The sequence below is a fragment of the Pezoporus occidentalis genome, unplaced genomic scaffold (assembly GCF_034315485.1).
Source record: "Pezoporus occidentalis ecotype Australia unplaced genomic scaffold, CSIRO_AGI_Poc_V1 ctg31, whole genome shotgun sequence".
Lineage (NCBI taxonomy): Eukaryota > Metazoa > Chordata > Aves > Psittaciformes > Psittacidae > Pezoporus > Pezoporus occidentalis.
The window spans coordinates 5,899,892-5,925,104 of record NW_026915052.1 but is presented as its reverse complement, the minus strand read 5'-3'; the positions used below and the strand labels follow the sequence as shown (position 1 = coordinate 5,925,104).

General features: G+C 41.0%; 2 protein-coding genes across 3 annotated transcripts in view; both read left to right on the top strand.

The window, feature by feature from the left end:
• The window catches only part of AKT1 (AKT serine/threonine kinase 1), a 76,008-nt gene that overhangs the window by 4,375 nt on the left and 46,420 nt on the right, over positions 1-25,213 (top strand). For both annotated transcript variants that reach the window (XM_062628094.1, XM_062628095.1), the window contains exon 2: positions 2,059-2,235. In XM_062628094.1, coding sequence (XP_062484078.1) covers positions 2,190-2,235 — 46 coding nt within the window. In that variant the 5' untranslated portion in view covers positions 2,059-2,189. The remainder of the gene's footprint in view (positions 1-2,058; positions 2,236-25,213) is intronic.
• LOC134168460 (biogenesis of lysosome-related organelles complex 1 subunit 1-like) lies at positions 7,270-7,665 on the top strand. The gene has a single exon (XM_062628169.1). It carries the CDS (start codon positions 7,274-7,276, stop codon positions 7,640-7,642), a length of 369 nt encoding a protein of 122 aa, XP_062484153.1. The 5' UTR covers positions 7,270-7,273; the 3' UTR covers positions 7,643-7,665.

The window sequence follows — 25,213 nt, the reverse complement described above, 5'->3', positions numbered from 1 at the left end:
GGTAGGTTGCACGGTCCCTGCATTCTGTTACAGCACAAGGTTAGAAGTGTTAACTTTCACACTTAAGTGTTGCGTTTCCAGACATTCAATCTTAGCAGTTTTGTTCAACAGTTTGCAAATTGCTCAGTGCTTAAACCAAGCCTCCAAACAAGGTCTAGTCTCCTTTTGACATTAACAAGTAAGTCTAGCTCACATGACTACTGTGCATGCAGTTTTGAAGGGAGAGTGAAAGCCTTGAATGTTCATCAGGTTCTATCCTAATTGCTCTGGAACTAAAGGAGTTTGTTCCAAGTAACTCTGGTAGCTGTGGGTTATTGAGCTTTATTCTGCAGGCTATGGTGTTCTCATATTTATTAATGAAATTAAGGAATCCTTACATATCTCTTGTGCCAGCATCAATTTTCATGCATTTCTCCTCTCTAGGCAAGCATCTATTTCTTGGAGTTGATAATTATAACCGGTGAGATATATCAGCTTTGTAATTAAAAAAACCCAAACACTGAACACCTTGTTTCTGGGGGAAAAAACAGAAAATAAAGTGTTACTGGAAAAGCCTGAGGGATACTGATAAACAATAAAATTTCATGGGCTAAGTATGAGGGGAGTGACCTCCCTTCTCCTAGTCCATTTCTGCTGGCAGTGATGGAATTTGTTCAGACTTCACTGCTTTGCTTTGGAGGCTGCCCGTTTCAGAGCACTGATGATGTATGGTACAGAGCCCTCTGTTCGTGCTGTGGTTTCAGTTCTAGGTTGGATTCATTTTGACCACCTGTTTCTTCCATCCAGGGTTGTGGCTTAGTGAGTTACGGGGAATTAGTTGCTTTTTAATCTAGTATCTGATGGATGGCTATCACCTGCAAGCTCAGAGATAATCGATGCATGTGTGCCAGGTGCATACAGAGACTGTGTATATTTGTTAGGTGGGAACGTGATGTCTTTCTGGTTGGAGAGACACTCCGGTAAAAGTCGGGTCTTTGGTGGTGGGTTACAGATGCTTCTGGATTCTGTTTTATTAAACTTCTTGGTTATTGCTGGGAACTTGTCACCAATTACAGTTTTTGATCACCCAAGTAATACCAAATTGAATTGCAGTATGGACACTTTGGAGAACACAGATGTCATTAAAGAAAAACAAACATAAAATTTGTACTGCAAGAAGAAAAATAATCAGATCCAATTTAGAAAATAATAAAAGCTAATGCATTTGGGAAGAGATTACTTTCAGTGAGGGAGAGGAGCGCGAATAACGTTTCTGTGGTAGTCAGCCATGAGCTAGACATGTTTTCAATAAGATATGGCAATTTTGAGCTATTTAGATAAAAATTGCCTCTCATAAACCAGAGGGCTAAAAATCCTAAATTGTGTTTAGGTGTCTTTCATTGCAAGAAGACAACAGCAAGCTGCAGGCATGTTTGGGGAAACGCAATAGGAGAGGTAGGAATTACAAATGTGAGAGAAGACACTTTTTGAGGAGTTTTGGAGATCTGAGGGGGATTAACAGGATGATGCCAAAGGTAGAAAAATCTGTAGCAGAATCTTGGGAATATTTACTGTCAGAGTTTATCCCCAAGATGTACTGTGTGCTAGTTGATAGACTGCTACGCATCAGACTGTAGAGAAACCTTCCAGAAGAGGTTCTGGAAATTGTCTTTCTGGGAAATACTTGAAACTGGACTTTCTGAAATCTCAGAACTTTTGTTGTTGTGAAGAGTGAGGTACTGTTAGGAAGGTGGAGGTCTGCTGGGCAAGGTCTTACGTCCACCTCTGATCCAGATAGTGTGTGGTGATGATGAGAGTCTGACCGCGACCAACCTGCTCAGTGAAGGAGCAGGACTTTAGCAAGTACATATTTTGGTACCTCCGTCTGCCAAGATATAAAAATCTTTGTGAAGAGCTACAGCCCTTATTTAAGATTTGTAATAATAGTAATAATAACGCCCCACACACACTTCCCCAAACCAGCAGCCCAGCAATGAAGGCTACTCCCTGTTGTATCCCTTACTGTACATATGTGACATACTTAAAAATGATGGCACACTCTTCTTTTGATCTTTTTAGAAATAGCTGAGGAGGAGAAAAACAGAAAAGAAACTTCCGTCCCTTTTGTGGAGCCTCCTGCGGAAGTTCAGGAATTTCAACAGAGTGATCTTTGGGCATAAACTGGTTTTTCAAGAGACATTCCTGCCATTATGAATGAAGTAGCAATAGTGAAGGAAGGGTGGCTTCACAAACGAGGTAAGTGTCTCTTCGCTTTAGGACAGCAGACTTTCTCTTGTGCAGCCATCTGTCTTTTAGCAGCATATCTTGAAATAGTCTGTTATTTTCCTCTTCACCCTAATAGGAAATGGCATATAAGGAGCCTGTGTGAGTTGCTCTCGGATTTGAGAAGGTGCACATATAAGGGGTTTTCTTTGGGTGTGTTCATGTCTGTGTGTTCACCAAATCTGTGTTAACTGCTTTGAAAATGGTGATAAAGATAGCAACTGAAGGGGATGGTACTTAGAGTGTTAAGGGTTAAACTGTAGCAAATTATTTTGATCTATATGTAGGTCTGTAGCTTTTCTTTCTGTGTTAGAAGGTAGAATTGTCTTGAGGTGAATCTTCATTTGAACAGTGAAAAATACACCTGTGTTTTGTGAGCAGTGCTGTGTTCTTGCAGACACTTGCTAGGAAATGTGCTGTTTTGTTCGTGTTTGAACCGCTCTTGGTAGCAGTGTCCTAGATCAGAAGAATAGCCATGAGATTATGCATGCTGTACATTTCTGTTGCACCACTAACGGCATTTGATTTTTATGAAAAGTCTTAGTTTTTAGCTGGGTGGCAAAACTGAAGTAGTGTAGTCACAAGGTACCGTTATGCTTTTTGTATTCTTAAATGTTTTATTCCCCAGACGGTGGGTTTGTTCTTTTTCTGGGGATAGAGGGGTGCTTGTTTCTGAGTACTACAGCATTGCTTCTATAAGCTACTTACCCGTTTCTTTGTATTCTGTGATAGTTACTTGGAAAGGAGAGAGCAGTGTTAGGTACTTTCCATAATATCTTATTTTTGGACCAAGAATAGAATCTGTGTGCTCCAGCAGTAGGAAAGCTTGCATGGTTTTGCAGACTCAGGATTTTTCTAGAGGGTTTGCAGCAACTTGCCTGAAGGTGCAAAGGTGTATAATTTTTCTGGAAGAAAAGGGAAATACGTTATCATAACTTTGATAAAGGCTGATGGTTCTTCTGCAATTGTAAGAAATTTCTAAGAATTTAGAAAATGTTCATAATCTGTGTTTTAAAAGGTGAAAACATTTCTAACAGCTGGATACACAGCTTAGTTTAGCAAACTCAAGTCATCTGATGCTTGATGTAAAAATGTTTTGATAAAGTTGTTTCTGTTGAGTGTTTGGGGTTTGTTTTGTGTGTGTTTGGGGTTTGCTTTTTTGTTTTGTTTTTGTTCTGGTTTATTTCAGTTAAAAATGCCTTTTCACTCATTATTTAAATAACTCATTTGATAATTCTGTTGTACGAAGTCTACCTTGTTCTGATAACATTTGAGAATTATGCTGTGTTTGAATAAAGCAGGAGAAAGAAACACTGAATTATGCTTCTCATTCTCATTTATGAATCTAGAAACTCTTCAAATGAGAGATATGTTTGAGAGATGTTTTTAGTTATAAATGATGTTTTAGGCTGAGGTTTTTTTAACTGCCCATTGTTACAATTTTTCTGCACTTACCTGTAACTTTAAAAATAACTATTTTGTTATTTTCAGGAGCACTGTATAAACATTTGGGGAAGAAACATCTCTTTTGGAAAGCATGAAAATGGAATTGTATTTTTAGGAAGTGTCTGAAACTTTAAAACAGTCATGTTGTATTTCAGACTTGTCTGTATTTACATTTGAGAGTTGAATTTTCTTTCTTTCTAGGTTTGCAATAAAGCTACTTTCAAGTAAGACCTCTGGAAGAGGTCTTAGTAAAGGATGCCCTGGTTTTGAATGCTAGGTTTCCTAATCTTTTTAACCTGCTTCCTGTGCCTTTTTGCTTTCCTGGTACGTGTGGTGACACCTATTTCATTCCACTTCATTGACCTTGCAACTATTAATTTGGCATTGTCCATACAAAGAGTGTTTTAGAAAGCGGTGCTATCTCTCCTCCTTGGCTTGCCAGTGTGAGCTCTGTTACTCTCTCGGTGAGCTCTGTTACTGTCTTGGCTTTTGTAGCTGTTTTGGGATCAGTGGACAAATTCATTTTTTTTGGCTGGGGGTAGCTGTGGGGGAAACTGATCCACTTGTGTGTGCGTGTGTTTTGTAAAGAATTTTTTTTGTTTTTTTTTTTAATCACCTATATTTATTGCCAGACCCTATCAGTCTGCTGGCTCTGCAAGATCAAGTGCTTCAACCACAGGATGTTTCCAAAACTGATGTCTGATATTGTGAGCTTCTGAAGTTAAGGCATAAACAGTAATTACTGCAGGGAGGGACTGCTAAAGGAGGAGTTTAGATACAGGAAATGTATATTGCTTGTCTTTTGGATCATTTATAAAACTGCAGGTTGTACTGCATGTGTTCTTTAAAGATCCTAGGGCTTTCCACATGCAAATACAAGTAGTGACTGGCCAAAATCCAGACTGGGCAATGATCTCTTTACCTAACCTTCCCCCATAGCTTTAGTTGGATATGGTGGCTCTCAGTTCATATCATGAGCAGTTGAACAGAATGGCTGTGTGCAGTTAAACAGTTGATACATCTCACCCCAGCAGTGGCTTAATTTTGGTGGTTTTAATGATTTGTGTATGTATAAATCAGGCTGCAAAGTGCTCTGGAGCCCTTCTGGATGGCAGGTGTATATAAGCATAAAGCCATCATTAGCAGAAGCAGGTGTTTTGGCCTGGCAGGGAACTAGCAGGGCTTTGTAGAATTGTGGGGTTGTTTTCTTCTGTCAGCATGCTTTAAATTTCTGTTTTTGTTTCCAAGATTAAAAACACGAATGGAGAAATGAAATTAAACATTGGTGCCTGGCCGAGAGCTCTTGGCAGTTCTGTAAGTCAGTCACTTAAAGGAAGCTCGACTTCCAGTAGCGCAGATGTTTGTGCATCGGCCAGAGTCATCTCTGTGGCATGTCTAACCTCAACCAGGCAGAAATAGAAGAATTAATGAATGAACTTATTTTTTTTCCCTTTTTTTCTCACTGGCAGTGCTCGGTGCTGTTACTGTAGTCACATTGAGGTGATAGATTCTTGTGTGAAGACAGAAACATTAGTTAAAATACTATCCACTCTGCATAACTGCATGGCTGAAGAGTTCAACACACATGTAGAAAATGTGAAGAAACTCAGATTTGGTGTATTGTGTGTAGTCTCTGGTTGTGTTACATTGAAGGTTTGTTAAGTGGGAAAGGAGGGGGGAAATGGGTTGATGCAGAGGTGCTATAATTATGATTGAATATGAGGGGAGAAGGAGAAAATGATCTGACCAAGTTGCTGCTTGCTGAGTCCTGAGATTATAGGTTTTCTGGATGTATGTTATGAGTATTTGATTGTGTATGGTGGAACTTTTTGGATAAAAGAGGTATGCCTGAGTGTATTTTGTTTGCTTTACTGATCCATTTTAAAGATCTCATTGTATTTCTTGCATCTTTCTGCTCTGGTCCCTGGTTATAAAGGTCCTTCTATTGTCTTCAGCCTTCATCCTGTTTTTTCTTTTTTTTTTCTTCAAAGTCTCTCTGCAAGGCTAACAAAGAGAGGGATTGTGCGTTTTGATACTCTGTCATCTCTGTCTTCCCTAGTATGTCCGGTTTTCTTACTAGGGCATAAACTTGTATGGAAAAAGGAGTCTTTTGGAGGCAGGGAAGGAGGGGGAGGGAAAATGTATACTGACATTTAGAAAAGGAAATAGAAATCTCAATTTCTCACTCTGAGAACTCTGAAACAATTATAAGCAGCGGGAGAGACCCATGTATTCATACATTAATATTTAGCAGCAAATGTGAAGCTACTTCTTGCTTTTGTTTTTAAATTGTGTATAAATGCTGCACAGTAATTTTAACCGTGCAAACCAGTGTCAGTTTGTGTGGACTTCAGGTCACTATTTGACTGGTTGAGAGTCGGGCTTCCAAGCTGATTGAAATTAGTAGAGGTCCTTAAATAAGAAATTACACAAAAGATACTTATTCCACTTACGAAGACATTACTTTTGTTGTCGAAGAATTATTTCTGTGTTGAAATGGAGTGACACAGACATCCTCATAAATAACCGTTAGTCCATTGTGATTTGTCTTCTTATGGCTTCATTGCGTAAAATTAATGCAGGATCTGTACATAAAATAGAACCCAGGAATTAAATGCTGATTGTTGCCCTTTTAATTTACTCTAGCAGAATAGCATAGACAGTGAACTTCAGCTTTGCTATTTTGAGGTTCATACTTTCAGTATTCTGTTAGTATGAATCAAAACAGGATCTTACGAGGTATGACCAATAGTTAACTCTTTTAAGCCAGTAGGTGTCTTGTGTTGCTGTGTTTCTTCACCTCTCCTTTCTTTTCCGTTATCACCATGTTCCAACCTCTTTTTGTGTGTGTGTTTTATTTTGGGGTGGGTTTTTTTTTCTCCTTTTGGTTTCTGTCTGTCTCTGCGACATAGCAGTGCACTTTCTTGATGACCTTTGTAGGCAGAACCGCCAAGGTTTGGTTTAGTCTGGCTTTCATGATACCACAGGGGAGTAGCTGTGGCACTTGATACAGAGGTTCCTAAGACACTTTGAAGATGCCGGCTATAGAGGGCATGGCTGTTCTAGAGGAAAAACTGGGGAGAAGAGGACAGGGTAAGAAGCAAAATAGGGGCTGAACAAACAATGGAGTGGGAAAGTTTTTAACAGAGGGAAAGAGGCTGATGCTACTTCTAGAGCTGAAGGGTTGGGTTTATAGGGAAATCTGCTGCTACTCTTATTGGAAACAAAAGATAAGCTGTGTCAGTTTGTGGTTTTTCTTGTGTCTTTTTTTCAACACAAGGGGCAATAATTTTGCAATGCTAGCTCACAGTTGCTTTCATTTTGCTTGCCCTGTTCTGGGAAAAGGAGACTGGGGAGGAACCAGGAAATAGTCGACCAATAAATTTGACCTTGGTGGTAGGCAAGATGCTAGAGACATTAAGAAAGGATGAGATCACAAAACAGCTGGAGAAATATGAGCTGATAATGGCTAGTCAGCTTGACTTTTGGAAGGTAAATCTCATCTGATGCAATTATTTGTGGAGAGATCATGGGGGGGAGGAGGGGTGCGGATTGGCAAGGTGTGATGTCACCGTCAGCTGTGGTGACGTCACGCTGCCCCTGTGATGTCATGGCAGAGTGGAGGCGCAGGGAGGCAATCATGGCCGCCACTCGGCTCACACAGGCGCTGGTGGATCACCTCAACGTGGGCGTGGCACAGGCCTATGTGAAGCAGCAGAAGCTGGACCATGAGGTGAAGACATTGCAGGTCCAGGAAGCACAGTTTGCCAAGCAGACGGGGCAATGGATCACCATGGTGGAGAATTTCAACCAGGCCCTCAAGGAGATCGGTGACGTGGAGAACTGGGTGCGCAGCGTGGAGATGGACATGAGGACCATTGCCACCACGCTGGAGTACGTGTACAAGGGACAGCTCCAGCCACCCTGCTCCTGACACCCCCGGGTCCCGCCTCCCACCCCCCCGCAATAAAGGCTGCTTGTGCCGTGGCCCCCTCAATTTATTTTTTTTTCAATTTTCTTTTTTTTTTTGGTGGGATTGAGTGCGCCCTCAGCAAGTTTGCCGATGACACCAAGCTGTGTGGTTCGGTTGATACGCTGGAGGGAAGGAATGCCATCCAGAGGAACCTCGACACGCTTGTGAGGTGGGCTGATGCCAACCTCATGAAGTTTAACCATGCCAAGTGCAAGGTCCTACACCGGGGTCGGAGCAATCCCAGGCACAGCTACAGGTTGGGCAGAGAAGAGATTCAGAGCAGCCCTGTGGAGAAGGACTTGGGGGTGTTGGTGGATGAGAAAAGGAACATGGGCAGGCAGTGTGCGCTCGCAGCCCAGAAAGCCAGCTGTATCCTGGGCTGCATCAAAAGGAGCATGACCAGCAGGTCGAAGGAGGTGATCCTGCCCCTCTCCTCTGCTCTTGTGAGACCTCACCTGGAGTATTGTGTGCAGTTTTGGTGTCCTCAACATAAAAAGGACATGGAACTTTTGGAACAAGTCCAGAGGAGGGCCATGAGGATGATCAGGGGACTGGAGCAGCCTCCTGTATGAAGACAGGCTGAGGAAGTTTGGGCTATTCAGCCTGGAGAAGAGAAGGCTGCGTGGAGACCTGTATCTGAAGGGGGCCTATAGGGCCTATAGGGATGCTGTAGAGGGACTCTTCATTAGGGACTGTAGTGATAGGACAAGGGGTAATGGGTTAAAACTTAAACAGGGGAAGTTTAGATTGGATATAAGAAGGAAATTCTTTCCTGTTAGGGTGGTGAGGCACTAGAATAGGTTGCCCAGGGAGGTTGTGAATGCTCCATCCCTGGCAGTGTTCAAGACCAGGTTGGACGAGGCCTTGGGTGATATGAGTTAGTATAAGGTGTCCCTGCCCACGGCAGGGGGGTTGGAACTAGATGATCTTAAGGTTCTTTCCAAACCTAATTATTTTATGATTCTATGAAACAGGCTGGATCTAGAGCACTTTAAAAAGTCTGCTTTGGATGACAGGGAATTCAGATGCTGAGTATTACCTAGTACACTATAACTATAGTGTACTACATCTTTGAAAGGGATGGCATAGCCTAAAGATTGCTCATCTTCCTTCCACTGAGCAGACTACTTAAGTCTTTGACCGTCTTTGTTCCTTTCCAGTGTCCTTTTAGAAAAGTCTTTATTCCAGAATATTTTTTTTGTGTAGGAAAACCCATTCTTTAAGCCATTTTTTGAAGGGTGAAATCTAAATAGTTGTCTTTTTTTTTTTTCCTGTAAAAATGTCTCCCTAAAAATCATTATTCCAATGATTTCTCCACCTTTTTTTTGCAAAATACATTCAGTTCTTTAGAGAAGTTGAGCTGTGTTAGATGTTTTTCGCTGTGTGTGTAAACTGACTGTTTGGAGTGACACCAAGTACACTCTCGCTTTCAGTGGCAAAGAGGAAGAGCTCGGATATTGTTGCCCGCATTATTTATGTCAGTCCTGGAAGTTTACTTTCATATTCTGTTTTGTTGTACATCAGAAGAGAAACAAACAAGGTCTCAATTTTATCTCTAAAAGTGGGGTAGAGTAAAAAATTACTGTTACTTGTTTGTTAAAAGAGATCTGAGATTGAGAGATCTAGGACGTTGCAAGCCCTGTTAAAGTGAGCCTGGGAATGTGTGATGCAGTGGATCATGCAGAAACTGCCTGCATTGTCTTTTCATCATCTTTTTCATAGTTCCTTCATTTTCAAGAAAGAAAAGGTAGGCCTCTGCAAAAAGTTGTCCACATACGGGTTTTCTGTTCTTTCAGTAGGCAAACTGAGAAGCCATCAGGTTTGGATTTAGGAAGAAAGAAGTACTAAATGAGTATGCTGGTTTGAGGTAAAGAGAGAGCAAGAGAGTAAGGCTAGCTTGTTGCTCTTGCAGGAGTGGTTTATAGCAAGGTGCTGTGCCATGCATTTTAAATTTGACGCCTTGCCCTCCCTTGAAAATGTCTTCCCCTGTAGCCCCTGTGTGGATGCCAGCAGCTTCCTTCCCTTGCCGCATTCCCTGCTGGTGCACCCCCTGCTTAAGCACCATCATCTGCACCCCTTGCATGTGGCTGCTGCTTCCCCTGCCTGAACTTGGTCTGTGTTAGCACTCTTAGCCCTAGACTTTACCGTCTGAAAAAACCGGTGAGGACTTTGATCCTCTGAGAGCAGTACATGGTGACATGTAGTGTATTTCCTTTTATCCACTTTTTATGTTTGTATTACTAATGATTCCCTTAAAAATTACAGTGGTGATTGGTCTCAGTCTTATTCAGGAACAAACCTTACTGTGTATTGGAAAGAGGGATTTGCTTAACATTTGAGCATTTAGTTTGAATGTGTTTTAAAAGACACAGCATTGTAAAAAAACAACTGTTAGCCTTGTGTTTTTCCCTGTTTTACCTATTGAAGTAACTGATTTGCTAAGAAAAAAAGATTGAGTTAAATCTTCTTTAAAAAGCCATCTCTCATGGGGGGAAGACAGAGGGGGGATTATTATTTTCAGACATATTATGTCACAGGTACAATGTGCCTTTTATAGGGGGGAACAAAAACCAGGAAACTGTGAGGAAAGAGGAAGAAAAAGAATGGCGAAAGAATAGCACCATATTAGGTGTGAAGTAGTGTGCTGCTGGTAGAAATATTTACTGCAGCTGAAAGAGGGGAATAATGAAAACCAACATGGAGTGCAGTTAGAACACATGTTATGGAACTCTGGGATTATCCTCTCACCTCTTCAAGTTGAGCCAAAAATGTGAAAAGGATAGCTGGTCAAACAGTATTGTGAAATTTGTCAATTTATTCGAAAGTGCATGGTCATATTTGAGAACAGCAGAGGTAAACAATCATCACAGACGGTGTCAGTTACTGTTTTCCTGAGTCTCCTGGGTGAGTCAGGAGAGTGTGTTTTGAAGTGCAGTCCAAAGCCCAGGCCATTGGTGAACTGAAATCAGTGGTTCTGTGCGTGACTACAGTGGTATTTCAAGCCAATATTGAGACGGAGTGCAGCATCTGAATCATTTACGGGGCTGTCAAATCAGTCTCCTCTGCTTATTGTTTATTATTGTGTGCAGTTCTGGTGTCCTCAACATAAAAGGGACATGGAACTGTTGGAACAAGTCCAGAGAAGGGCCGCGAGGATGATCAGGGGGCTGGAGCACCTCCCGTATGAAGACAGTCTGAGAAAGTTGGGGCTGTTCAGGCTGGAGAAGAGAAAGCTGCATGGATACCTCATAGCAGCCTTCCAGTATCTGAAGGGGGGTTATAAGAATGCTGGGAAGGGACTCTTCATTAGGGACTGTAGTGACAGGACAAGGGGTAACGGGTTAAAACTTAAACAGGGGAACTTTAGATTGGATATAAGGAAGAAGTTCTTTCCTGTTGAGGGTGGTGAGGCACTGGAATGGGTTGCGCAGGGAAGTTGTGAATGCTCCATCCCTGGCAGTGTTCAAGGCCAGGTTGGACAGAGCCTTAGGTGACATGGTTTAGTGTGAGGCATTGTTGCCTATGGCAGGGAGGTTGGAACTGGATGATCTTAAGGTCCTTTCCAACCCTAACTGTTCTATGATTCTGTGATTCTATTAACATACTCTTAATGAAGACCACAGAACATGCATGTCAGAGAAATGGGTTTTCTGATGGTTGTGAGCCACAGCCTTTGTAGGAGTTAACTTGTTCTGGGAGGAAGCTCTAGTCTTAGAACAGTTCAAGTTGGAAGGGATCTTTAAAAATCATCTAGTCAGCCCCCTTGCCCTGAGCAGGGATATCTTTCAGTAGACCAAGTTGCTCAAAGCACCGTCCAACCTAGCCTTGAGCCCTTCCAGGGATGAGGTAGCCACAGCTGCTCTGGGCTACATCTCACAGTGTTTCACCACCCTTATAGTAAAGAATTTTGTTCTTATATATGCACATTGTAAATTCACTCTCTTGCAGTTTAAAACCATTACCCCTTGTTTTGTCACTGTAGGCTCTGTTAAAAGGCCTCTCAGTCTTTCTTATAAGCCCCTGTTATACGTTCAAAGGCTACAATAAAGTCTCTCAGCCTGTCTTCCTAGGACAGGTCTTCAAGATACGTGTTACTGAGCCTGGTACAAGAGTCAAACTCATGACATTGACACTGGTGTTACTTGGGTGGACTTCAGATGCTGATGGAGGTCAGGGCTGCTTAGGGCAATCACTGCTAATTCTCAAATTTTAAGTGCAGCCATTATGATGTTTATGATGGCTTTATAAATAAGTTTTCACCTGTAGAAGTCACAAGATTTTTAAAGTTTTGTCCTTTTTTCTTTGTGAAACAGGAGCTTGCTAGTCCTAATGACATAGAGAAAAACTGGAAAGCATCACCCGTGTGCCTTCTTCGCTGTTTAGGCTAAGGAGAAGGAAAAGTGCCATTTAATTGCTTCTGATGAAAAATCTCAAAAATCAGAGGATTTAAAATAATTCTCTGAAGTCTTAGCCTTAGCAGTATACCGTGCTATGTCTGCAGTTGCATCAAAGGATCTGCTGATCAAGAAGTGTGTCCTGATTACGCTGCAGAAAGCAGTGATAGGAAAGGATAACTTGCATTTTCTGTGAGAAGCTTGATGGGTCTAATGGCTAATAGAAACATACAAACGAAACTATAATTGAACTGCTTCTTTATCCAGCAAACTCGAGTTAAACTAGATCTCAAGATTTAAGAGAAAAAATATTTAATTTTTTTTTGCCGTGTGTTTCCACAGGAGACTTTGTACATGCTGTATTAAGGCTGCTATTGTAATGCTATCTTGTTCAGAATGATGTAATTACACTGGTGTGGGAAATACTTGCACTAAGTAGGGTTTATGCCCTGAAATACAGGGGTACACACTATTTTGTGTATTCTTGCCATTATGCCTAAGTTGGTGGTTCACAGTTGGGAGTATCAGTAACAAGTTACACCTTTGAACACACTTGGTAAGCAGTTCAAAATCCACTGTCAGTCATCTTCATAGTTGCAAAGTGTGAATACCACCGTTTATTTGCTGTTGCTTTACAGGGCTTCCAGGCATGGATTGCCTGGACTGGTGTGTTTTATGTGTCATACATATCCTTGCCCTTGTCTGTGGTCTGTAAAAACCTTCTATAAATAGCAGTCAGTTAACTAAATGAAAGTGTTTTCTTTGTAATGCAGATTTTTTTGGGGTTTTGTTGTTTGAATTTTTAACTTTTGATCAGGCAGTCTCCTTTCCCTCCTGTCCTCTTCAAGTAGAAATGAAATCTGAGAACACCAAGAGAAAAGGTGGCATTTATTTCTTAATTCAAGACTTGACTTAAATGTGTAGTTGCATAGGTTTAACTATATTGTATGTTTATTATTCCACTGCAGGTTTATGCATGGAGCAGACTGGAATCCAGTTGTGATAATCTATGGTGGTAATGCTGGTTTTGGGGCTTGGAAGGAGTTTTATAGGTGGAAATTGATTTCTTGACATAGGGTATGAATCTTTTGCCACTATAAATTCAGTAATCAAGTCATTCTGTTGTAAGTATTCTTTGTGCTGGTCTGGCAGCATCTTGAGAAGACGATGCTTTAGACTGAGAGGTTAAAAGCCACTAATCATGGCTTTTTCTTCAGTAATTATTAAAAAAAAAGAAATCTTGCCTTTTTACATGGTTTTAATAGAAAAATGGTTTTGCTGCTTTAATACTGCTTCTGGTGATGTGTTTCAAGCAGTGAAGGACTAGGATAGTGGTTTTTCAACTTAAAATTTTCTTTGCATTGGAGATCATTGTAGTTCTAGGTCTTCTTTTCTAGCCTAGGCAGAAATGTTAGAAGGTATATAACTGCTGTATCTCCTAGGGTGGAAGTCAAAGTTGCCTTGTTACTTGGATTATAGGAAAAGTACTTATTCTAAATAAGAATTAGAGACGAATTACTTTTTCATGTGCAAAAAATCCCTATAAACTTGTCAGCAATAGCCTTTAGCTGGCTTGCAGAGATACTGCCTGTTGAACTCTATTGTGACAGCTTGTTTCTGACATTTTGCTGAAGTTTAGCCTGTAAAGTCAAGATAATCTTGATCTGAGAAACGGGGAGATGGTTAAATTACATCATCATGGAAGAATACCAGCATACTTAGCTTTAAAGCCATTCAAGACTACATTGGCACCCCTTTGTTATACAGTGTAGCTGAAAAAGAACTGCAGCAATAATGAACCAATCCATCTAAATCACAGCAGCTGAACAACTGACTGTTGTATCTCGAAATGCAAATGCCTTGTGTAGAATGGATTTAATTGTAAATGTTTGCTTAGTAGGGAATATGAGCCTTTTAGTTTGCAACAATAATTGTGAATACAAAGACCCACAGAATTTTAGGGTTTACATAGCTTGTCCCTGTTCTCATAACAATATTTCAAAGTCAGTTTTTAAAATGTACCATTTGGCTTTTTTCTAGCCAGTGAATAGAACTCTAAATGCCCAATCTCTAGGCGGCATTTCGAAAACTGAAAGATAAATTTAGCTCTATGTATTTAGATCAGGCAGGATTTTCTGTTGTATTTCTTTCAAATCTATGCTAGGGCTTTTATATAGCTTCAGATAATAAAAGGAAAAAAGTGCTGACTTTCAGAGCTTGGATTTGGTTTTGCAGTGCAGAAATGCCAAGTGTAACTTAGAATATTAGCATTTTCTCTGTGGTTCTGGTAAGGTGCCTCTCAAATGATTAAAAGGCTACTGTTAGGAATTTCTTTTCTAGCCAAACATTCTCCTCCCCTACACCCCCCACACCCTCCCAATATTAAAATCTTCATTCTTTGTTAAATTCTTGAAACGTAGCTGCTGAATGAAAGTCATGAGGATGAATCTCTGTCACTGATTTGGATGAATTAAAATAAAGTAGTTTTTCTGTTTTGGGGGGAAAGGGGAAAGCTAACTGAGCTTCACTAATAGAGAGAGAAAGAAGAACTACCTCAGCCTCCAGGCTGTTCCTAGGTGTCTTTCTGTGTAAAGAAAGATAAAACTTTGAAAAAACACACACTCACGGAAAAAGTGTGCATGTTTATGCTTCTGTTGGCATTTTGTGTGTACTGTAATAGCCTTCACATGTGGATTAGTCCTGAAGAAAAGGCAGCTAAGCCCCCTGAAGAATAGGCCTTTGTGATGCTGGAGAAGTTTACTGCGCCAAAGTTATGGTAAGAATTTGTAAATTTTGGCTGCTGAACTACTTCCTTCCTCTGCTATGTTTTTTTATGTTACAAACTTGTGAGAGTGCAGTAGAGGGTGTTTTTTTGTTTATTTGCTGTTGTGTTTTTTTGGTTTTTGTGTTTTGTTTTTTTTTCCCTAAATGACAGTGCGAACATTCATTTCTCAAACTAAACCACCCGTTCACATGAGGCTGCTGGTTGTATCTAAACACCCTGTTGATCTTGTTCTGCAGAAGTCTTCATTGGGCTTCCTGAGTCATACAGAAATGCTCTAGTACTCTTATTGGGGCTGTGCTGGGGATTTAGGCTGTATCTGTTCAGATTTAGTTTGCCAAATTGATGTTCCTGAAATAAATGTTTTTACTTGGAAAAAGTAAAAACAGCTCAAAGCTGGGATGTTTTTCTATGTCTCTTTTTCTAGCTGTGTTTAAAGTAGTTCATTCTGCTGTCATGGGAGTGGGGTTTGTTTTGCCTTTATTCGTCAGATAAAGCTGAACCTGTTGGAGAGATGGTTAGTATTTCTTAGTTGCAAAATTGTTTTTCTCTTACGTATGGCGTTCTTTCTTTACACATATCTCATGTTAAAAGTCTTAATTTGTGGGTAGGCAAATCAGCTTGGGATGAGACCCTGCAGATCGCAGAGGGCCTAGAGGATGCTGGTAGCTACACTGCCAGGTGAACCTTCCCAGCAGCCCAGGACATGGCTACAAGCTGTACAGCACATTTGACTTCTTGGGGGTTTTCTGGAGTAACCAAGGACAGAATTTGAGTCCAAGGCTAGACTGTCATGGTGACAAAATATTTAGAAAACATTTTCTTGCTTGAAACAAAAGCTTGGATTGTGCAACACCAAGTAGCGTCCCAGTGCAATAAATGATGCTGTGTATTTTCAAAGAGTTCTGTGTGTTCCCTGACCATCAGCTCTTGCCAGATTTAGCATGTTCAGGTAAAATGAGGAATTTTTCCTCTGGACTGTTGCCTTCACAACAGGGGGTTAATTCTCCCCCTTTACACACTGGCATTGCAACAATGGAGCAACCAGATCTGGCCTCAGATTTTGAACACAATGAAAAGCCCTGTTGAAGACAAGCAGTGGAGCAGCTTCTTCTCTTCAGCCATGGTGGCTCAGCTACATTAAGAGCAGTTGCTTAAAACTTACACTTTGTCTTTGGTGTAGGCTGGTCTGATCCTGAGTGAGCTCTAGTCCTAGACTTGATGATTGCTTTTATTGGGTTGGAATGTGCTGTTCTTGCTGCAGTAGAAGTCTTCTGTATTGTAGGTGTTTCATCCTTCATAATAACTGCTTAACTTTTTTTTTTAATGCTTCATGTTTTGAGATGTCCCAGCATTACTGATATCTACCCTCTGACTTGAAAGGAAGCCAGAGGTCTAAAGTGGCTGTAGCAGATCGTTCTTTGGGAATAATATAAAATGATTTCAAGGTGAGTAAACCTTGAAATGGTGGCAGCTGAGTGAAGACTACTTCAGTTCAGCATAACTGCACCATTTGGTTAATGCATTTTTTTCTTCCCCAGTCTAGTCTGTGTTTCCTGGGTAATATCAGTTGTAATTTCGGAGAAAAGCATGATTTTGCATGTATACCTCCTTCTCTGCTTGGAGCAGGAGGTGGCCAGATTTCTGTCTGAATAGTGACTTGTCTTGGCTCTACAACAACTATAACCAGATCATCTGTAGAGACTTTTTTTGATCTTCAAGGAAGTTGATGTTTTCAAAGTTGCTGTAGTTGCTGGAGTATACTGTTATTCATGGAAATGGAAAACCAAAGCAAAGTATGGAGGAGGGGGAATATTCTTTTCTAAGGTTTGCATCATCTTGCATCTTTGTATGCTTGGCATGTAACAGTGTCCCATTCAGAGTGCTGCTCTGAACAGGGCAGAGCTCCTTCTTTCCTGCTGCTTTGTTGTTTCTCTAGTTGTACTGAGCTGCAAAACCAGCTGCTTTTGCTTTTCATACCTATTTTTACCATCTCTGATTTGCTATTAAGATGTTAACTTCTGCCTCCAGTTAGCCTAGCATGTTTCTATACTGCAGCTACAACGTGGGGGCAAGCAGACACTTCTCTGCTTTCTCTTGTGCTACCCTTTCACACTTGGGAAACGGTCCCCCATAAACAGCTGCAGTACTGCTTTATTATCCTCTTTAAAAGCTCTCACTCCTTGTGTTCCTTACAAAAGGAACTTGCAGTGCATGTGTACTGAGACCGCTGTTCACTGCAGTGCCCAGTATTGGTCCTCCCTTTTTTGTGTATCTGGCCTTCTGTTATCCTCTTTCTTGTGACAGTAAACTCTGCAGAACAGGGACTGTTTCACTGTTTTATTTGTACAGAAGGTGGCTTAGCTGCAGGTGTGTATCTGAAGCTGCAGTGTACTGCAGTAATACAAATCATTATGTTATAGAAAGCTGTATTTAATATAAGGAAAGAAAAAAAAGATCAGATTTACTGTGGTGAGTTTTACACTTTTTTAAGGGTTGTTTTTTGGTGTATTTTCTGTGGTGGTTTTTGGTTTTTTTTGTTTGGTTGGTTTTTTTTTGTGTTAATCCTCTGACAGGTTACTGGCAGGAATGTGCAAAGATCAGTGTATATATATATATATATATATATATATGAAGTTTTCTTGCCATTTTGAGGAATCCTCCTCCCAATGGCCAGAGGAAAGCTTTCTTAGCAGCTACTCCAGGCTACTAGGAATGGGCTATTTCACGGCAGCTCTTGGTGTCTTGGAGAGGTTTGCTTACTCCTGCAACTAGATTGAGTATGCTCATAGCAGAACCTTGTGTTTCTGGAGATTTTTCTGTTTTCAAGGCACCATTTTAGAAGTGGAATGACACACAACAGGATGTGTGGTTGTCGATACATGTTCACACTTAAGAGGCTGTGCATAGCTTTTTGACCATGTACAATCCTTTGCTATTTGTCTCATCATTCGTGTGGTGAAATAAAGCATGGAGGAACACAGAATTCATTTTTCCTTTTTATGCCAAGTACACACACAGAATGTTTATTGATACTCATCTTTCTGCTAACTCTCACAATCTTCAAACTAGTTTCTGGAGGCAAGGAGATTAAAATGAGGGCGCATGGCCAAGCAGACTTGAGGTTTTGTTCCTCAAATTTGATTTGAAAGTTGCAGTTTGATAAAGTTGCATTCTTTCTGGGTTTTTGCCATGGAATTTTTATAATTCTCTTGAATTATCTACATGTGCTGTTAGTGTCAGGATTTGTATGTAGAGTTTTGAATGGCCCTTCTTTGAGTGGATGATCAGACCACATTGTCTCTAATGGCTCCTTTCAACATAAAGTATTCTATGATTCTTGACCAGTTTGATATTGGGAGTCTCATGTAAAGCCCAGTCTGGTTTTGAAGGAGAATAACCACCCCATTTGTAGAGGTGTTACTGTGGGTGTTTTGTTTTAGTTTTGGTATTCCTTGCAATGGCTGTCAAACAGAAAATAAATACCAGTTCTGTGTTACCAACAGGCCTTTTCACTTTTCAGTGTTCACTGATCTATTCAAATACAGAAGTTGGGTTTTTTCAAGGGAAAGGTTCAAAACATGGAATAATAAATCTTGCTAATTTATAACTTGTTAGCATTCTGGGTCTGTGCTTTGGAACCAAAAGTTGCTTTTTTGCTTTAATTACTAGAATGTCTGGTTTACTAAGATTGCTATATAGCTGTGATGCTGATGGGAATTTTGCTTTCTTTTGGTTGGTTGATTGGTTGTTATTGCTATAAAGCTCGCTATCAGAAAGTAGAAATGTTCCTAACGTCATCCCAGCCTTTCACTCTTTTGTAGTCTTGGTGTAAAAGAAGGGGGAGGAATCGGGGTAACAGGATGCATGATGGGGCTAGCTCTGTTCTTTCCCATCGTCTCCAGGCAAGGCTTCAGTTATGTCACTGATGGAAGTTGAATTAGGTGCTTTGATAGTCACCTTCAGGAATAGCTGGTTGGCTGCAGTTCTTTGGGACTCTGATCATGGCAGAGGAGGTGGGCTTTAGGTTCACATTGTGTTGCTGGTGGCTAAAGTTTACAGCGTCAGCCTTATAAAGGTAGAGACCTGGGCCATAAGGTCCAGCTATCATCAGTGGTGGACAGCATAGCCTACTGATATCTGAGGTGACCTGGAAGCTGAGTGTGAGCTGAGCTGATGCCCTCTGCTAGCACCAACTTGTGAATTTCTTCCTTTGTCCCAGTCAGTATAGTGACTGTGTCCTTCATCGAGGCCTGTTTGTTATGGTTTAATAGTGGGCTGTCATCCTTTGGCCGTTGAGCAGCCACTTTCTGGAGTCAGACTCAATAAAGCAGATGATCCGTAAGGTAATGGAGCTCTGCTGTTTGTTGCAGGGTAATAGTCACCTCAAATGGTTGACATTAAATGCTGCTTTATGAATGCCCTTAAGCTGTAGGAGCTTATTTCGCAACTGGTGCTCTGGATGGCTGCAACTGGGGTCCCAAAGGACACAGTAAATTTTGGACCTAATTTGCCATTTCACTTAGAAAAGAGAGCCTTTGAGTGCAGGGTTGAAGTTTGGCTCAGCCAGAAGTGGGAAACTTGAGCAGTCTCCAGCCTCTGGAATTTGTTTTATCTGAGACAAGATTGTTGTGTGAAGTCTGAAGCCAAGGTCTCCAAATGAAGCTACATCAAACCTGTGTTTGAAATGGGAGAGCTGTAGTTCACAGAATCACAGAAGAGTTGCAGTTGAAAGTGACCCCTGCAGATCATCTAGTCCCCCTGCTACAGCAATTCCAAAGGTTGGGATTTTTTTATTTCTTACTGTTTTATAACCTAAAATCTCTAGAACAGGGAGGTTCTAGAAGGGTGCATGTCTAATACCAGCTTCCTATTAAAACTTTCATTCATTATTTTAAAATTGTACTTACGACCTGACATGGATTTTTTTTTTTTTTTTTTTTACTTCAAAAACTTGATCTGTCTTCCTTCTTTTTCCCACAATACCAGGAAAGTGCTAACTATTTTGGATATTGTTTTCTTTGTTCAGATTTGGACTTCTGAATGCAAACAACACTTGAATCTGATATCCTTTCCCATTTTTGCTAAGCTGGAAATGCTGTTAATAAAAGGCATAAGCATTCCCCATTCCTTGTTGCTGAGGGCATCAAACTGAAGGCAGAGCATCTAGGAACTGAAAAAGTGGCTGGTGTATTAGAGAACCAGCCTGGAACTGAGAATCGAAGCCAGTCCTCCCCTGCTCTGACACAAACTTCCTACTATATGATCACCTCGGATAAGGTTATTTTTATCTCTCTATGCCCCAGTTCCCTATCTGTAAAACAGTGATAACGGCACTTCCCTACTTCACAGGGATGTTGTGAGGACAAATGCAGCTAAGGCTGAGAGGCTTTTGGAAACTTTGGTAACTGGGAGCACAGATGGAAGAAGGGAAATGTTCCGCATAAAAGCTTTCTGTTCTTCAAGCCCAGTGGTAGGTTACAGTGCTTATGTGAGCATGACTTCCACTGAAGTCATGGCTTGACTGGTGCTGTCTTTTCTCTGACTGTTTCCTTGCTCACTACTATGTGCATACCAGCAAAGCACTTAACGTCCTTGCTAAATACTATTGTTTGCATCCTTGGCTGCAGGCTCTGAGAGCCCAAGAGCCTGGGTGAGACTTGCTGCTTGTGTGTTTGCCAGTGTGGGCTGCTCACAGTGACTGAATGGAGTATGTGCTTCTGGCAGCAGCCACCCAGTGCATTTCACAGCTCACTCAGACACTGGAAGGAGTTAAAAATATGTATGAATGAATTTTCACTTGCGAAATTCAAACTACTGTAGCAGTTACTCTGAGGAAGCTGTGGACTGCAGTCTGACCAGAAGCAAGCAATTGTCCTTGATATAAATGGTTAAATTTCATAGAAACCACATCCTTTGTGATACTCCTGACAGCGTAACATTCCTTAACATTTGATTTCAAGTGGTGCTTTATTATCCAGCTGTACATGCAGACATACTTTCTTTGGAAGAATTTCTGTCCAGAGACACCACAGAAAAGTGCAAACCTCTTTCCTTTTTAATGTGGACTTCATAGTACTTGTTTATATATAGTACAAGCAGGTAAGAGACAGGAAACCTTATCTGCTTAACATTTACATTGTCACGTGTCCAAAGGCAGGGATGTGGTGAGTTGAATATTTGTTCAATCAAATCTCGCTCATGCAAATTGAAGTATGTTTTGGGGAAACTTTCAGGCCAGGAGGTAGGAGTGTACTTTGCTTATTGCTTGCTCCTTGAAACATACGGCTCATGTCATCTTCCTTCTTCACCTGCTTTGATAAATTCTATATTTAGTTGACTCAGCCCATCCACTTGAAGAGGACAAAAATAACATCAGTGTAATCCATCCTCTCTGTCCTTTCCTCTCCACCCCTTCCCTCCCCTTTCCTTTCCTGCTCCTGAGTTTAGGGCATTCAGTTGTTTGGGAAGAGATGGATTTTTTTATTTGCTTTGCTTTGTTTCCGCACAAGTGGGGTTGGAGCAGGAGAGAACATTTATACCCTGCAATAAAATTGTTGTGAAGAGTATGCAAACTGTCAGAAACACTTCCTCATCTCTTACAACATTTGCTGAGGGGTAAGAGTGTGCGCAGAGTGCATGGAGGGAGGTGGAGCGGAGGGGTTGGGAAATGACTTGCATGTGGCATACATCTGTCTGACAAAAAGCCAACCGTGCCAGGGGATAAATGGACAAACAAATAGTGTTTCTGTTCTGAACTCGAAGGTTGAACCTGAAGTTTGCACAGGAGCAGCTCTTCAGATAAGTTTCCAATGGACCTTGACTCCTGTTGTGCAAACATGTAGAAGCGAGCACAGAGGAGACTGTTCTCTAAATCCCTGCTCTGGAGAGGATCTGCGTTATAGGCTCTGCTTTATATGGCTTCTCCTGTGTCCAGCAGTGGACATCTAGCTGTCTGTCTATATCTACCTAATCTGTCTGTCTATCTCAATTATAGAATCATAGAATGGTTTGGGTTGGAAATGACCTTAAAGATCATGTAGTTCCAGTGCCCCTGCCACTGGCAGGGACACCTTCCACTAAGCCAGGGTGCTCAAAGTCCTGACCAACCTGGTCTTGATACACTGTCTCACAAATCAACACTGACCAAAACCCCCAGAAGTATTTAAGTAACCTTGTATTTAAGTATTTAACCCCTTGATTTTAGCATGAATTAAAGACAAAATCAGTTCAGCACTTAATGCTAATCTAGCTGTGGATGCTGACTGTTTTTTATCTGCAAATTGGATAAAGAATGTCCACTCAACATACCAAAATATTTGCTGCCTGTGTTATCTGAAATATTACTGTCTTCCACTATTGAGTTGATAGGGATTTGAGGGAAACTATTGTTTTGGTGAAACTGCTTTGAAATACAGCTTGGCAAATTCTTGTATCTTGAGCTGAGTGCTGGGTATGTTGTTGTTCCTGACAGACACATTGTCTGGGGATGTAGAGGTAGTAATTGTTCCCACAAAAAATTGCCACTTTTTGTAACTTCAGCAATTTTTAGGTTGTGTTAAAGGTGGTGATGAGGAGCAGAAAGATTGAGGGGAAAAACCTTCGATTGGTGCCTAACAGAACTCAAGTTGGTTTTCATGATTTTTTTCATTCAATGTCTACGTTTCAAATGAAAGTAAGATTATTTTTTTTTTCCTTAGTTTTGAGTTCATGGAATTACTGTAGGACAGGATGAAGAAAGAATTGGTTTAGAAAATTAGTCACTAATTTAAAGACTAAAATTCTCCTTCCTTCCTCTTGCCTGTGTGCCATGAAAGCCTGAGCCCCATGGCAGTATCAGTGGTAGTGCTGCCCCGTTTTGACTTGCAGCACCCTAAGTGACACAGGTCTGAAGGACAACTAATTGGATCATGTAGGGACTTCTTTGACATGAAGTGTGTTGGGCAGTACAGTGGAGCCACTAACTAAACCTAGCTTTCAGTTAGGAGCCTAAATCCCAGTTTGAGCCCCCAGGCCATAAATTTGTAACAGGACTCACTACTGGAGCCTGCCTTGCCACCTCACCTCTGTTAGGTGGCATCCAGTTGCCTTGGCTCCTGTGCTCTATCTTGCTGTTCAAGCAAAAGACACTTTAGTTTTCAGGCATGTTAATTCCTTACTTTGCAAGCACAAATACATGCTCTGGGTGATTGAAAAGGAGCAGGTCCCAAATTGAGAGTGCACTTCTTATGGTTCCAGGCATAGTCTGAGTTGCATGATGGTACTGGACAGGCCAGCCTGCCTAGCAGGCATCTGCTTCTCTGCCTGTTAAGTCAAGTCAATATTCTCCAAACTGTAATTTTCACTGTAATGATGGATTACACTTGTCACAGTTTACAGCATTTTGTCTTGTGAGTTTAATAAAATAAAACAGATTCTAATGCTTATTATTTCTGAAGTCCAATACGTCTGAACTAAAGCTCAGCATATGCAAGACAAACTATGCTTTAATTTTACAATTGTCTGATGGGACTTTGCGATTTATTTGTTGTTACTTCCTTAATGATGTTGCAGTCAGAGGCACTGTTTTGCTAAATGTTGTGTAAAAAGTAAATTGTAGCACAGCAGATGTTGGTATTTGGATGGATGTCGGTGCAGTGGGGGGACAGCAACAGTCATCTCTGTCAGCTGTCTTCAGGCTCGGCAGGCCTGCTGTGTGGTTACTTTGGTGTGTAAAAACAGCTCGTTTTGCAACTGGGAAGTTTGGCATTACATTTGGCACTGAGCCATGTAACTGGGTTAACGCAAGTGTTTATCCAGGGATTTTCTCAAAATTGGTAACTTGGAGGAAATGTTTGTTAAACTTAAGTACAAAGGAAGGGGGAAACATGACTGGATCCCTTCTTTTTAAAAAGCATTAACGTTTGTAATGCTAAACCCCATATTTTTAATTCTTTTTATTTCCCCCACCCTGTCTGTCTTTTGCTGTTTCATCATCAGCATTTTTGCAGCTTACTGTTTACAGTTTCCTTTTTTAAAGATTAAACCAGGGAAGCATACCTGATGAAATGCAAAGTATATACAGTTCCATAACCATCTTTCTCTCCATCCTGTGTGCTGTCATGAAGTAGGTGCAAAGAACTGAGTGTACTGCAAATGAAGCTATTTAACTGCCTCCACCCCCTGTTCAGTAGAGATTCTAACTGCAGCATGGAACAGGAGCCCTGATCTGCAGAGCGTTTGATTTTTGTATGATAAATTCCTGTAAATTTTTTTTTGGGTTAAGTACAAGAATCCTTGCAGGCCATTAGGAATTTTTCGTAGATCTCCTGTCAATATTGGACATACATCTTTATGGAAAAAGCCATTTGGACTGCATTTTCAGTAAGGTGGGGCAGGAGAAAGCAGTAGTTTTGCAAATCAACAGCAGCAATTTCAATTGGATTTTGTACCTGAAATTTGGAACCTGTTGATTAAAGGTTCATTGAGAAACTTCATCATAATGGAGAAATTTTGGATTTATTTTTCTAGTCTATTCTAATCTTGTACTGCCACTATGATGTCTTCATTGCTTGAAAAGGCTCCCATTTCCCTTGGAAAAGGGAAGGTGATTAAACTAAGAAATTTGGATTCTCTGGTGAGGGGAAGAAAAGTATGTAGATGAACGTATTCTAAAACCAGTGATAGCGACCTGGTAGCGGACTTGTGCTTAGCTAATTTTGTAGTCGAACTGCAGTTTTATCATGAAGTACAGTATCAGGATGGTAATTTTCATGTGGGTCCTTTTTCTCTCTGCCTCTCTCAACAGAGGGTATTGCCTGTACCTCCTGATTTCTGTACCCAAATGTGGGTTCATTTAGAAAACAGTAATTTGCAGGAAGGTCTGCCCACAACAAAGATTAATTTAGTTTGTTGTGGATAAATGAAAATTGGATACTGCTTTTTTGGAAACATTTTTGTCTCTTACTGTGGTACTGAAGCTGATGTTAAAATAGTTTTCACCCACTGTGGAAGGAGAGGAGGAAATAAATGCATGAAAGAGTTAATTTGGGAATAAACTAAAGTTTATAGCTTCCAGTGACCAGAGGATGGGTTGAGTTTTGGAAGATTTCCCTGTGAGCACTGGCTCTGCCTGTGAAAGCAGCAGGGTCAGTGCAGCGATGTGTGCTCATGGCCAGGCTCTGTGCTGGCTCTGTTTAACGTACGTACGTGTGTGTGCGTGTATTTACACGATGTAGCTTTGCTATTTAAACTTGCTTTGATTGGCTGTGTTTCAAGAGGTCCTGAATGGGGAGCAATATTCACCGCATGGGCTGGGCACATCCTGCCCTTCCAGCTGCTCATGTTTCTGCTGGGATGGGACCTGGACCAGGACTG

Coding starts and splice junctions, on each gene's coding strand:
- LOC134168460 (XM_062628169.1), top strand. CDS start 7,274: ATGTCACCGTCAGCTGTGGTGACGTCACGCTGCCCCTGTGATGTCATG.